The sequence below is a fragment of the Hydractinia symbiolongicarpus genome, chromosome 6, assembly GCF_029227915.1.
Source record: "Hydractinia symbiolongicarpus strain clone_291-10 chromosome 6, HSymV2.1, whole genome shotgun sequence".
NCBI classification, from domain to species: Eukaryota; Metazoa; Cnidaria; class Hydrozoa; order Anthoathecata; family Hydractiniidae; genus Hydractinia; species Hydractinia symbiolongicarpus.
In genome coordinates, this window is record NC_079880.1 from 31,382,560 (window position 1) to 31,396,143 (window position 13,584).

Below are 13,584 nucleotides of genomic sequence, written 5' to 3' on the forward strand. Positions count from 1 at the left end.
TACTATCATGGTTGCTGCAGACATGTTGACGCGGGTGCTTACTGATTTAAAGTGTGATAATGTTGAATCTGTTCGTAAAATGCAAAAAGAACTTTCAGAAAATGTTTATTCTCGGACATTTTTGTTATCTGGGGATATTTATCCCTTGGTTGTTAAAAGTTTTCATCGGAATTCAGCTGCAGATATATACATTCCATCTGAGGCGAGGTGTGAAGATAAAGGAATTATTGATTTAAGGTGAGAAGTATGTTTTTTACTCTCCAACACACCTTGCATTTATTTAAAGGTGTTCAGTATATTTGCTACGAAAAGCTAGTTGAGGGAGAGCTTTTTACAACAGACTATTAAAAACAAATACAAAAATATTTAATTAGCTATAGCTAGCTAGCTGGCTAATTTTTTTTGTAACATGAGCTTTGAACAGAATTTTCAGCATTGTGGAGGAGTTCTTTCTCAATTAATATTTGTGTTGTTATTAGAAGCAAGAACTAGATAAGTAGCTAAGGTTGGTGATGAAACAAACTCTTCGAATGGCTATTAGGAAACAAAGTTTGTTGAGTGAAAGGTCATGGCAAAATATATTATTTTTAGATCCAATCCATCAGGAGACTGTCTATACAGCTCAGCATCCTTGGTATTGGTAGGTGATAATTCTCTTGTTGCATCCTTCCTTTTTTCCAATCACCCTTGTTTTCAATGTGCTTTTAAAAACCAAAAGGAAAATATTTTTATATCTGAAAAAAGTTTATTCAGATTTTCCCTTTCCCATATTGTTTGTGATATGACTCTTTCTCCTGGAGAGGCAGTTAAAGCAGAAGCTGTACCCCCAAGACATGGTCTCCTTTTCTATCAATACTTGTCTTGTCAACAGTAATAAAGAGAAAATTTAATACGTTTTACCCACAATTTGCTTGTTACAGTTTCGAAGTCTCTTTACACAGTGTATATTGCCACGCCCATCTATTTTACCTGATGAAGATCAGTTAAAAACTTTATTTTGTTATGAAGGTATCGTTAAGTCTGGTGTAGACTTCAAGCCAAATCATTACGTTCCCCTTGTTCCAGGTTGCAACTTTCTTATGCGAAAGTTGCAACCAGAAAACTGCCCTTCGTAATTCTTATTTTAAAGTTCAAACGAAACTTGAGTTTAGCCCTTTGAATAAACAAATATATCTGAACAAATACATGGGTTGAGGTGTGTATGTATCATGTCACATGTATGTACATTTCATCTTCATTATTCTGATCTTTCCATATTCTTATTGTTTTTGTTATGATTGTGTTTCATTTTGCTGTCCATGGCCGGTGTGATCATTTGATTCACCTAGTCATGCTGATGAAGCCTGATATAGGCAGAAACAGCAAGAGTTTTTAAATATTGAAATATATTCACAATTGTCTCACTTTATTGTAGTTAATCCCTGTTAATTTTAGTGCTTTTATCTATCTAAAATAAGATGTGTAAGACGGAGAGTTGATTCTTATAAAAAATGTTCTTAGGAGATTTTCTTATAGCTTAGCGTTTCTTTTTGTCAATTTTATTAATAACTAGATAAATCTGAAGACAATTTTCGGTGATTTTTGTACCCGCTTACAGCACCCCCTAGGACCCCCAGCTGCTAAATTCAAGACTAATTCAAAATATTGCTGCGCAGCAGCAATATTTTGACTAAGTCTTAAGTCTGGATCCGCCCCTGATAAGTTCGCAAACAACAATTGGTTAAAAGGTATAAACATAACGGAATGCTTGTTTAAACTTGACTGGAGTTTAGAACTTTAAAATTGTGAGAAGCTCCGTTCGCAGCGATCAGGCGACTAGAAACGCGCCATTATGTCTATACCTTTTTCATCTCTTAATATGTTAAGAGCAGTTTGGGTATCTTTGGACGAAAAAAAACTGATATCCAGCATGCTCCATTAAATATTCACGACTTTGTCTGTATTCGTCGTCATCTTCAAATTCCATTGGGTCTCTTAGTGCTTTTAATACATTTTGCTGCAATTCTTTGTCTTCACTGGTTAATACTAGTGGCCTTATGGGCTGATTCTCCAATAACGAGGAGTTTTCCGCTAGCCACAATTCAGCCTTGATTAAATCAGGGAAATGATTTTTGCAAATTCCTAGTCTTTTGATTTTTTCCTCTTCCTCTACGTTTTTTTTGTCGATATATGCGTTTTGCAGAACGCCAGAAGCTTCGTTTCGCCTTTCTTCCTTCGCTAGAACCCTATGACGGTCTGGCTTATTCCTTTTGGTCTTCCTTTCATCACGAATCTTGGTGGCATTTTTATATTCAACTTCAATTTTTTATCTAAAAAATGAAATTAAAGTATTTAGGATGAAGATCCTCCAAGGTCCCTAAACATTTTTGCTGCTGTTGTTTTAGCAACACCTATTTTCTTAAGAAAGTAAATTCACCTGTAATTGTAGTAGCAGCAGGAGGAACTGATATGGTTGACGAAGCAGACGATGTGAGTATTCAAGAATCAATATTATATTTTTAGTTACACAGTTGTAAAAAAAAACTCAGCAGTAATAAGGGCTGTGATTGCTTTGTTGAATAGTACGTACACTACACTACAATGTAGTTATTTCAATAGCACAAATTTTAAACAAGAACATAGTTAAACATATCATACTTTGTTCATTGATTTCTGCGATTAAAACTTCTTTTCCATTCCCCCAAAGGTCAAGCATGTTTTCAACTGTTCAACCCGATGATCAAAAATAGCACCTGTCTGCTCGGATACAACGTCAGCCACCTTATTGGTTATTAATTGTGTCACACGAAATCTTTTCATTTTTGTCAAAACAGCTGATGGTTGTATAGTTAGATGATCGTAGTTTACGGTTGATGAAATCCCGTCATCTCGAAACAGCCTATACTTTTTTCTATAATATAACGACTTCCATCTCTGTGCACACAGATCACCATCAAAAAGATTAATATCTAATTGTCGTCGGAGTGCGAAAATAACTATATAAATGTATCACGCGCTTTAACTTTGCGTTCAAACTCTCTAAACGATTGTTGGTCGAATTGAAAAAATTGTCACTTTTTGATTTATCGCCCAGGACCCATTCCTCATGAATATCATCCCAGCTCTCGTTGAAATAAGATCTCACCTGAATTGGTGCAATTTCAAGAAAGTTGATTTTCAAGGCCTGATATTCCTTCTCCGTGTTAGCATACGCCTTTGGTTGAAAAAGGGACAACAGTGATTCAACTTTCGCTTGAGTAACGCCCATTTTCGCGACAGTGACTTCTCTTTTAAATGCCTTTAATGTGTGGAAGAGACATATTAATACTTTTACACCAGGAAATGTAACTTTTATTAGTTCTCTTTCATTCAAATCCTTGTCCGCCATAACCACACGAAGATTCTCTGAGGAAGGATTGTTTTGTTTAAAAGTTTCCAAAAACCAGGACAATATTTCCTTATCTTCCATAGCAAGAAGCGCCACTCCAACAATTTCACTTTGCCCCATCGAATCTTCCACTAACATGATGTCAACTGCAATTCTTAGCTCAGTTAGTTTATAGGTAGCATCAACACAAATCAATTCTGGATATGCTTCATACGCATCCTTCATTTCCTCATCTTGAAAAATAAACCCTTGAAATTGTCGTTAACGTCACTGCATAAATGAACTGAGGAATCTAGAAAAAAATGTGAGAAATGGTAAACACACAAAAATACTATCTCAGTGTGAGCGCTAATGACGTCGTCGTTTTAACCTTAACGACGGCCTCAAAATAAAAGCAAAGTGACAGGGCTGTATATAATCGTCACTTACTGTATTTATCACGTAACACAGTTGCAATTTCATCTAAATCATTGCGGCTTTTCCCTTTCTTCGCTTCCTGAGCCATATTAGAGATATCTTTCAGCAAAATAGCCTTCGTCGTTCCGGACAGTCTTGCTTTATAGTACTAAAAGAAATAAAAAAAACAGTTTTATAGAACACAGTAATAAAGAGGTCTGGAAACAGGGTCGCTAATTAATGTAAACAAAATACGTACTGAACAGCTCGTTGTCCAGAGCCTCTTCCTTTGAATTTTCTTCCGCCATGAACACAACGGGTTTTATTATTTTCGTCAATCTTTTTTGTGAAGGCTTAACAGTTCGACTATCTCTAACGTAGACATCAGCAAAATTCTTCTCTTTGTATGTATGTAATTTTGTTTTCAATTCTTGAAAAGTAGAAAATTTTTCCCCAACAACAAAAGTAATCGACATAGTGAATTTTTGCTTATCGAGATGCCGTATCAAAACTATAAAATTCTTCAGCGAAAAAGAATATCTTCTCCGCGTATGAAAGCAGTACAGCTGGTTTCTTCAAGAAAACGTCAAGCGTCTTGTTATCTAGGCTCTTACTTATTTAATATGCAAGGGTTTGTATCCACGAAATAAAAACCAGGCTTTTGCTTCTTTGAAACGAATCATTCTATTGAAACGTTCCAAACGGTCTAGGGATTAAACATGTATTTCGCAAGAACCTCTCTAAGTTGATTTTTTCAGGGTATAAAAAATTACCATTTCTAGTAATACTTATTTTATCGTCTTCGTTCTCAAAATAAAATTTTACACAAAAAATTAGGAAGTTTACTGAAAAATCCTGTGCCGGTTCACTAGCTGTGAGCCGGAGAAATCCGGTACCGGTTCAGTAGTTTTTCGATCTACGATTCCGGTACCGGTGCAGCAGACTATGCATGGCTAGCAAACGTGATGATATTTTCATTTTAACATGTGAAAACATAGACCCAATAAAGAGAATATCTTAAACGTTGATAGAACTGAAATTTAGGCAGTTAAATAACTATACTAACCCAACCAAATATTTCTCTTCATTTCAAAACACTTCGCTTTGCAGATTGGTGAACAAGCTGGAGTATAATCAATATGGCCAACTCGGTCCCTCAAAAGAAACGACTCGTACCTTAACCCCTAGGGCTTGGTTTAGTTGAACAAAATCCGCCTCGTTAAAAACATAACTGGAAATGAAAATTTAAAGGAGTATCTAGCATAGCAAATTAAATAATAATAAAACACCAGTCTATAACAATATTTGTGATTAAATTCGTAACGCAGTCTTCATTCTTTCCCAATTTTGCGAATACTAAGATAGGTACGGAAGAGCTAGGACGCGGGGCCAGGTCGGACTTTAAAAGTCGTGACGTTACGGCTATCGGTTAAAAAATCAGTCGAAGAAGAAGAAGAAGAAAAAGAAGAAGAAGAAGAGAAAAAGACCGCCAGTTTTAATAAGATCCCGGATGTAATCCGAAATTCTAATTTTATGTGGTGATTTCAATTGTGATTACAATCTCCCAAGAGTACACTCTAACTTAAAAGATCTGGTTAAACTGTATAACTACAGTCAGGTCATTAAATCGCCTACACGCATTTCAAAAGAAAGTAGAACACTAATTGGTTTAATTTTTACAACCGATAAATCAAAAATAAACGACTCTTTGGTGTACTAACTCTCTCAGCGATCACTGCCTAATCGGAATCAGCCGAAAAGCAAACTGTAAACGCTATCCTCAAAAGAACATCAAAGCACGTGATTATTCAAAATACAACAAAGAAGATCTAAAGAATGAAATTTGCAACATGCCATGCATGAATTGTTTAACTGTCACCGACTTAAACCAAGCATGGAATTTATTCAAATACTACTTATCAACCGCAATCAATAAACATGCGCCACTTAAAGAAAAAACTGTATGTGGAAAATCCAACCCCTAGATAACCAGAGAAATCAGAAACTTAATGAATACGCGTGATTATCATCATCGCCGTTTTTAAACCAATTCTACTGGAGATTGGGAAAGTTATAAATCTTACCGAAACTCTGTAACCAATCGCATTCGTGTTGCAAAGGCAAACCACGTTCCTGCTGTTCTGAAAGAATCTTCAGCAAATCCAAGAGCTTTTTGGAAACAAATTAAGTCGTGCTACCCTACTAAAGATTCGTCAAGTCCGAGCAAAACATTCGTAATCAATGGAACAGTAACATCCAATATTCGATCAATTACGAACAATTTTTGCTCTTTTTTCACCAATGTTGGTTCAAGTCTCATGAAATCATCAATAACCAACTTTACTTGGAAACTGTTCAACATAAGTAATTATATGCGCACGATTAATAAAAGGAATGTATCATTTAAATTCCAACCAGTGACAATTAATCAGGTGAATAGAGTACTAAAATCCCTGGTAGGATAATTAAAGACATCTCAAACGAACTAGCTGCACCTATCATGTTCTTGATAAACAAGAGTTTGGAAACTGGTACATTTCCAACCTGTGAAAAATCTGCAAAAATAATACCATTGCATAAATCTGGCGATCGCTCAAACATAGATAACTACCGACCCATTTACGTACTAAATGTGTTGTCTAAAGTCATCGAACGAATCGTCTACGACCAGCTAGCCGATTATTTAGAAAATCAAGATCTATTGAGTGAGCACCAATATGATTTTCGACGAAAAAGATCTACACGTGAAGCGGTTATATCACTTGTTGACGATATAAGATACAATGTGGATAAAAGTAAGACAACCGAAGCTCTATTCATGGATTTGAGAAAGGCCTTTGATACCGTAAACCATGGCTGCCTTCTCCAGAAACTGCCTTTTTATGGTATTAATAGCACTGAAATTGATTGGTTAAGCAGTTATCTTTTTAATCAAAGTCAAACTGTTTTTATTGATGGAGCATACTCAGATCCTGAAAATATGACGCATGGTGTACCCCAAGGTTCCATTCTGGGTCCATTGCTATTTATTCTTCTTATCAATGACTTACCGTGCAAATTGAAACATTGTCGAGTATTGATGTATGCTGATGACACAGACACATTCATCAAGCAAGTCGTTAGATGAAATTAAACATTGTATAAATTTGGATGCAAATATCATTCACGATTGGATGAAGGAAAATTGCCTAATTCTTAATCCAAAAAAGGGCAAAACAGAATTCGTCGTCTTTGCGACCCGAAAACCACAATCCCTGTCAGTATTGTGATCGATCAAAATGATATAAACCAACCAGATTATTACGAATACCTTGGGATTCAACTGGATACTCACCTTAACATGAACCATCACCTTAAAAAAACATACAAGCGTATAACCTCACCTACAAACTTTTATATAAAATACGTTACAAAATTTCTCCAAATGTTGCTGAAACCATCTTTAACTCAATGATCCATCCACTGTTCTTCTACGACGTATATAGTGGAATGAATAAAACATGGATTGGAAAATTTGAGTCCTTGCTGAGAAGAGCTAAGCACATCATCAAAACCCGCAAGAATTGGTCAAGTAGCAATTGATGTGCTCAAAGCTGTTAACGACTGTTGACAGCAATTACAAATTGGTTAGCCATTCGATTAACACCAGAGAAAATAGATATAAATTAGTCTTACCTAGCATCAAGACGGAAGCTGGTCGGAAGCTTACGTATTATCAAGGAGCTTTAGTTTTTAATAGTCTCCCCTCTAATATCAGGGAAGAAAAGAGTATGATAAATTTTAAAAAGTTTTTGAAACAAAGTGAGTTCTAGGTCTATTACCTTAGTTTGAATCCTAAACTCAAATTTTTTCTAATTCCCATTTTTGCTAATTTTTTGTTCATAGTCTGCTATTTGATTCTTATTTTCTTTTCTTTTTTTTTTTCTAACATTCTCATAATTTATATATATTACTTAAAAACAAAAACAATTTTTAACTCTCACTCGCTGGTCACTCGTTGATAACAGTGCAGATATATTATATCATACTGAAGTTGTAAACCTGTAATGAATAATAATAATAAAATAATAATCTCCAAGACTATCGAAAATGCAGTTGCAAGGGACTACGAATTTAGCCTGATTAAGCAGGAAAAACAGCGCTATATGGTACTAAAGAAACAGATGAATAAGATCGATAAACGAGAGCGTGCGAAGCTAGTCGCAAGAGAAAGACAACAAGGTAAAGATGAGGTTCGATACGAACATGATCGTATCGCCGTCCTGGGGTCAGAAAAGCTATAAGATGCCCTGGGGTCGAGGTTCGCTCCCATCATCATAATCGGAGTCGCTAAGATAGCTAGCGGAGTGTAGGGACCTTCTCGTACTTACACTCTTCCATGCCTATGATTCGATGATTGCCCGTACATTCACAAGATCCCTGCGGCACCTTCTTCTTGTGAAAGCTGGTTCTGATGTTGCCTTCACTCTTTCAGTTCAGTACTAATATGCCGTTCTTTCTTAACACTTATGTTGCTGAAGCAATGCCCTTCCAAAGCCTCTATCTTGGTTCAGCTCTGGGAATACTTGGCCAAAAAACTTGGGGTAGCCACTAAGATCTAATGACATGGTTAACGCAGAATCCTTGAAATATTAGGATACACCATGGAAGTAGATATGTTTGAGAGTATTTATCACCAGCGGAGATGGCTTGCCTCAAACACAATACCAAATCACATATCTCCTTTCCCTCCCCTTGTTTGTAGGGATATGGTTACTGAGGACCAGGTTTTCGACATTCATATCCTCGATATTGTCAGGCGTTACGCCACTGTAAAAGTCTTTTTAATAAACGGTTTTAATTCCAATTTATAACACCCTTCTTTTATTTTATGTTTTTGAAGGTCCAACTACAGCATTCGCAGCTGCCTACGTTATACGTAATGTATTCCAGATAGCACCACCAGCAAAGCATTTTATCCATCCACGATAGTCTCCGACCAATTGTATCTATCCTACTCATCAAGTATGCGTCCACTATCATCGCACTGCTATTTCATCGCTTTATTCATGAGCATTATACTCGCCCGTCATGATCAGAGGTCTGATCGGGGTGAAACATTCTCTGTTGAGAATAAAATACGGATGTGCTATGATAAATACTCACCTATATATACACACCATCCGGATAAACTATCTGAGTTCATAACTAACATATTGCCGCACGTAGTGTAGTGGGTTTGCCTGCGGCTCCCAGTTATGGGGACCGCGGATCGAGTCCCGCTCACTGCCAGGCAGTATGTTAGTTATGAACAAAGTAGTTCTCTTTCAGTATGGTTTATCTATGTTCCATATAAATTCAAGACTCAAGACATGTACGACTTAGGGCCAGTAGTCTGGCATTACCATAGGGCAATGGATTTGTGCTTTTCGGAGGATGAGAAGAAGGATCTTGAAACGCTGTGGAGCTAGTGAACATTCCCTGGACTTGGCAGTAGTCCATAGAATAAAGCGATGAAAGAGCAGTGCGATTTACACGTATTATACTCGCCCGTCATGATCAGAGGTCTGATCGGGGTGAAACATTCTCTGTTGAGAATGAAATACGGATGTGCTATGATCAATATTCACCTATGTATAGATAAACCAGTTTATTTTTATATCTACATAAACCCCCAACTAGCATTGACTTTTTGAGTAGGGACTCTCTACTCAATTTCTGATGATTATATCGTCGGACTTCAGCCGGGACCTGTTTGGCACATTCGCCATTTTTTTATGATGTAGTTGAATTTCGTGGGGTCGTGGGGAGAGCTTTATGCGCATGCGTCAATTTTTAACGACACGTGACTTTTTTGCGCATGCGTCAATGTGCATTTTGGATCTAATAGAAATTCTTCATTACTTCATGCCGGCAAAGGATGCACAAAATAGCGCTGTGAAAAATATGTACGACTAATTAATTCCAATCTTTTCGAAATATGTCGAATCCGATTTCTCCAATTTCACTGTTAATTTTGCAAGATTTTGCAATACTTAACCATTTTTTCGTGCAAAAACCGGAAGATATCTTTCAAATAATTATACTTCTATTAGAAAATGAAAAGAGAATGGTAAAATATTTCCAAGTATGTGCTTAAACAAGATTGTGATAGGCACTTGTCTTTTCCCTGATTTGAAAAATTGGGGTTAAACGCTATTAGGGTTAAACCTCCTTTGCCGGCAATAACAGCCTATGAGACAAAATTTTTCGCTTAACATATAAACACTTCACTTAAGGCGTCTTTTTCTTTCAAAAGGCTGCAAAAAACGTACCGGCCGACCACAAGAGAAGCCATCATTCGGAGGGGTTCAGGGTTAATATTGCATCGGGGGCAGGATCTTGGTTTTCCCTCTCCCGGGGAAGTATTCCCTGGAGAAGATGTTACAGGGAGGGGGGGTGGTGATGGCGTGACTTTTTTTAGCTGGCTATTTCGGTTGATGTTTCTAATAATTGCGTTTTTATAAATGCATATATATTATTATATGCCGGCAGCTGGCGGTAAACTAAGGCCCGATTTCATTCAGCATTATTATCTGGCTAATTGGCTAGCCAGTTGTCAGTTAACATACAACAGCTGTAGAGCGTTAAAGCTAGATGTGCATATTTTACATGACTAGCCTGTCTACTACCAGACAACTCCGCATCCAACGGCCCACACAGTGTGCTATCTCCCCAATTAACCCCCACATGGCTTGGGTATAACATGGGGCTATTATGGTAAACATTGATAAGGGAACTCGAACCCCAGTCTTGCTTGTTCTAATTTTTTCCCCTAATTTCTATAGTATCAATTGCACCTAAAAATTATTAAAGCTAGGTCGGCATGATTTATCACAAGTACTTTTTTTTGTATTTAATAGGCCTGGTGTGGTATGTCTTTTTATGTCTTGTTTTTTGAAAAAATAGCCAGCAATAACTTACCAGATAACGTCTTTAGTAGGCCAACATCAGTGGTAGTTTTAGAACTGGGGCAGGCAGTCACTGCTTTCTCTGGTAGAGTGTTCAATTCATTAATAACCCGAGGAACAAATGAAAATTTTCTTTTATCCAGCCTACTATGAGGCTTCCATATCTTTTTTGAGTGTCCCCTAGTCAGTGAATTCTCACTCAGTTCAAAAAAGTTATTCAGGTTCAAATTTTCATACCCATTCATTATATATTTTAAATATTTCTATGAGGTCAGCGCTTAATCTCCTCTTAATTTCCAGAGACATCAAATCTTTCTTCATATGGTAGATGACCAATACCTGTGATCATTTTAGTAAAGGGTCTCCTTAAGAGACAAGAGAGGAGTTGAACGTCCTCCACCATACCTTAGTTTAAAGGGGCGATTGTGGAAGTCCCATGAAATGCCACATAGTGATGGTGTCACTTTAAAAAACACCCAGTCTCGTCTGTGAATGGTTGGCGATAGGAAGGGCATCCAGCTGTAAAACACTGCCAAAACTCTTTATTAATGGCCGTAAGAATAGTTGATCAGACAAACTGCGTAAACAGGGCTGGAACTCTAAGGAGTGAAGGTGTCGCGCACGGTAGGACAGATGTCAGATGTGAGCATCGTCAGACCGTTACCCAGCTATCACATCACAAGGTAGATAACACTAGGTTGAGGATGGCTAGTGTAAATGTTGGTACTCTGAGAGGTAGGGCAGGTGAAGTAGTTGAAATGTTAGAACGTAGATCTGTTGATATGTGTTGTGTTCAGGAAGTTAGGTGGAGAGGAGCTTCAGTGAGATTTATGGAAGGTAGGAGGGCAAGGTATAAGCTTTTTTGGATTGGTAATAGTGATGGATATATAGATGTTATGCGTGTTAATAGTCGTATTATAGTGATAAAGTTTTTGATAGGTAATAGGATTGTCACTTTTCTGTCAGTTTATGCTCCACAGTGTGGACACAGTGAGGAAGATAAAGATAAGTTTTATGATGAGTTAATAGCAGTCACATCAAAGTTTGGAGACACTGAACTTGTCATGGTGGGCGGCGACTTTAATGGTCATGTTGGGAAGTCATCTGAAGGTTATAGAGGTGTGCATGGAGGCTATGGATTTTGGAGCAGAAATAAGGAAGGGGAGAGATTGCTTGAGTTTGGAATGGCAACGGACATGGTGGTTTGCAACACATCATTCAGTAAGAGACAGAGTAGGCTGATAACATATGAGTCAGGTGGTTGTAAGACACAGATAGATTACTTCCTGGTTAGAAAGTCAGACAAGAAAGTGGTGAAGGACGTGAAAGTTATATCGGGGGAAGAGTGTGTTTCCCAGCATAGGTTGCTGGTTTGTGATATTATCTTGAAGAGTGTTAAAGAAGCCAAGGGAAAGTACAGGCCCCGTCAAAAAGTCTGGAAGCTGAAGGAAGAGATTGTAGCAAGACAATTTAGTGCAAAAGTTCAGCAGTTAGCCTACAATAGTCAATGTGATAGTGACAATGTTGAAAGTACTTGGACTACTTTGAAGAATTGTCTTCTAGAAGCTTCTGATGATACCTGTGGGTGGACGAAAGGACCAGCTAGACATAGACAGACCTGGTGGTGGAATAATGAGGTTGACCAGTGTATAAAGGAAAAGAGGAAACTTTGGAAAGAGTGGAAGTCAGGTGGTAGTAAAAATATTTACTTAGAAGCTAAGCGTCGCGCTCGTACAGCAGTGTAAAGGCAAAATCAGAAGCAGAGAGAAACAGATTTGCAGATGTGTTAAGAAGGGAAGACCAGCGCAATGAGGTATTCAAGATAGCAAAGCAAATGAAGAAGACTAATCAAGATATTGTAGGTGAGAAGTGTATACTTAATGATGAAGGTGTTTTGGCTAGCACAGAGGAGGAGAAAAGGGTAGCTTGGAAGAATCATTATCAGAGGTTGCTTAACACTGAGTTTGATTGGGACGAGGATAATTTGTCTTATGATGATGTCGTAGAAGGGCCAGCTATGCAGATCAAGACAGAATAGGTAGTGGAGGCTATTAGGAAATTGAAGATTGGCAAGGCTGTAGGAGTATCAGGTATTGTTGCAGAGATGGTAAAAGCATCTGGATATATCGGAGTTGAGCTTATTACAAGTCTTGCTAACCAGATTATAAAGGATGGTGCTATTCCGAGTGAGTGGCAGTCGAGTGTAATAGTGAATTGTTTCAAGGGAAAGGGTGGTGCATTAGAAAGGGGTAACTATAGAGGTTTGAAGTTGGTTGATCAAGTAATGAAAGTTATTGAAAGAGTGATTGATAAGTTACTTAGAGAAAGAACTGATATAGATAAGATGCAATTTGGTTTTGTTCCAGGGCGTGGCACTACAGATGCAATATTTTTACTCAGACAGCTTCAGGAAAAGTATTTAGGAAAGAGAAAGAATCTCTATTTTGCCTTTGTAGATTTAGAGAAAGCTTTTGATAGAGTGCCACGTAAAGTTATTTGGTGGGCTATGAGAAAATTAGGTGTGGATGAGTGGCTAGTTAAGATGGTACAGTCTATGTACAGCAATGCTAGAAGTCGTGTCAGGATTAACGATTCACTTAGTGATGAATTTAGTGTAAATGTTAGTGTACATCAGGGTTCTGTACTTAGTCCTTTGTTGTTTATTCTAGTCTTAGAAGCGCTGTCGATGGAGTTCAGAACAGGTTGTCCATAGGAGTTATTGTATGCAGATGATTTGGTTCTCATAGCAGAGTCGATGGAAGAATTAGTTGAAAAGTTTGAGAAGTGGAAGAAAGGACTAGAAGAGAAAAGGCTGAAGGTAAACACAGCAAAGTCTAAAGTCATGATAAGTAGCATTGCAGCCAAGTGTGACCTTGTAGTTGGAAAGTGGCC

General features: G+C 37.5%; 1 protein-coding gene across 3 annotated transcripts in view; it reads left to right on the plus strand.

The window, feature by feature from the left end:
* LOC130648313 (uncharacterized) overlaps window positions 1–13,584 on the plus strand; it is a 27,530-nt gene continuing 13,946 nt past the window's right edge. For 2 of the 3 annotated variants that reach the window (XR_008982929.1, XM_057454354.1), the window contains exons 1-2: window positions 1–237; window positions 592–640. Coding sequence is in view for 2 of the 3 variants with exons in the window: in XM_057454354.1 (XP_057310337.1) it covers window positions 8–237; window positions 592–640 (279 nt within the window). In the remaining variant the exon portion in view is untranslated. Of the gene's footprint in view, window positions 238–591; window positions 1,266–13,584 lie in introns of those variants that run through there. The other variant, XM_057454353.1, reaches the window with a different exon arrangement.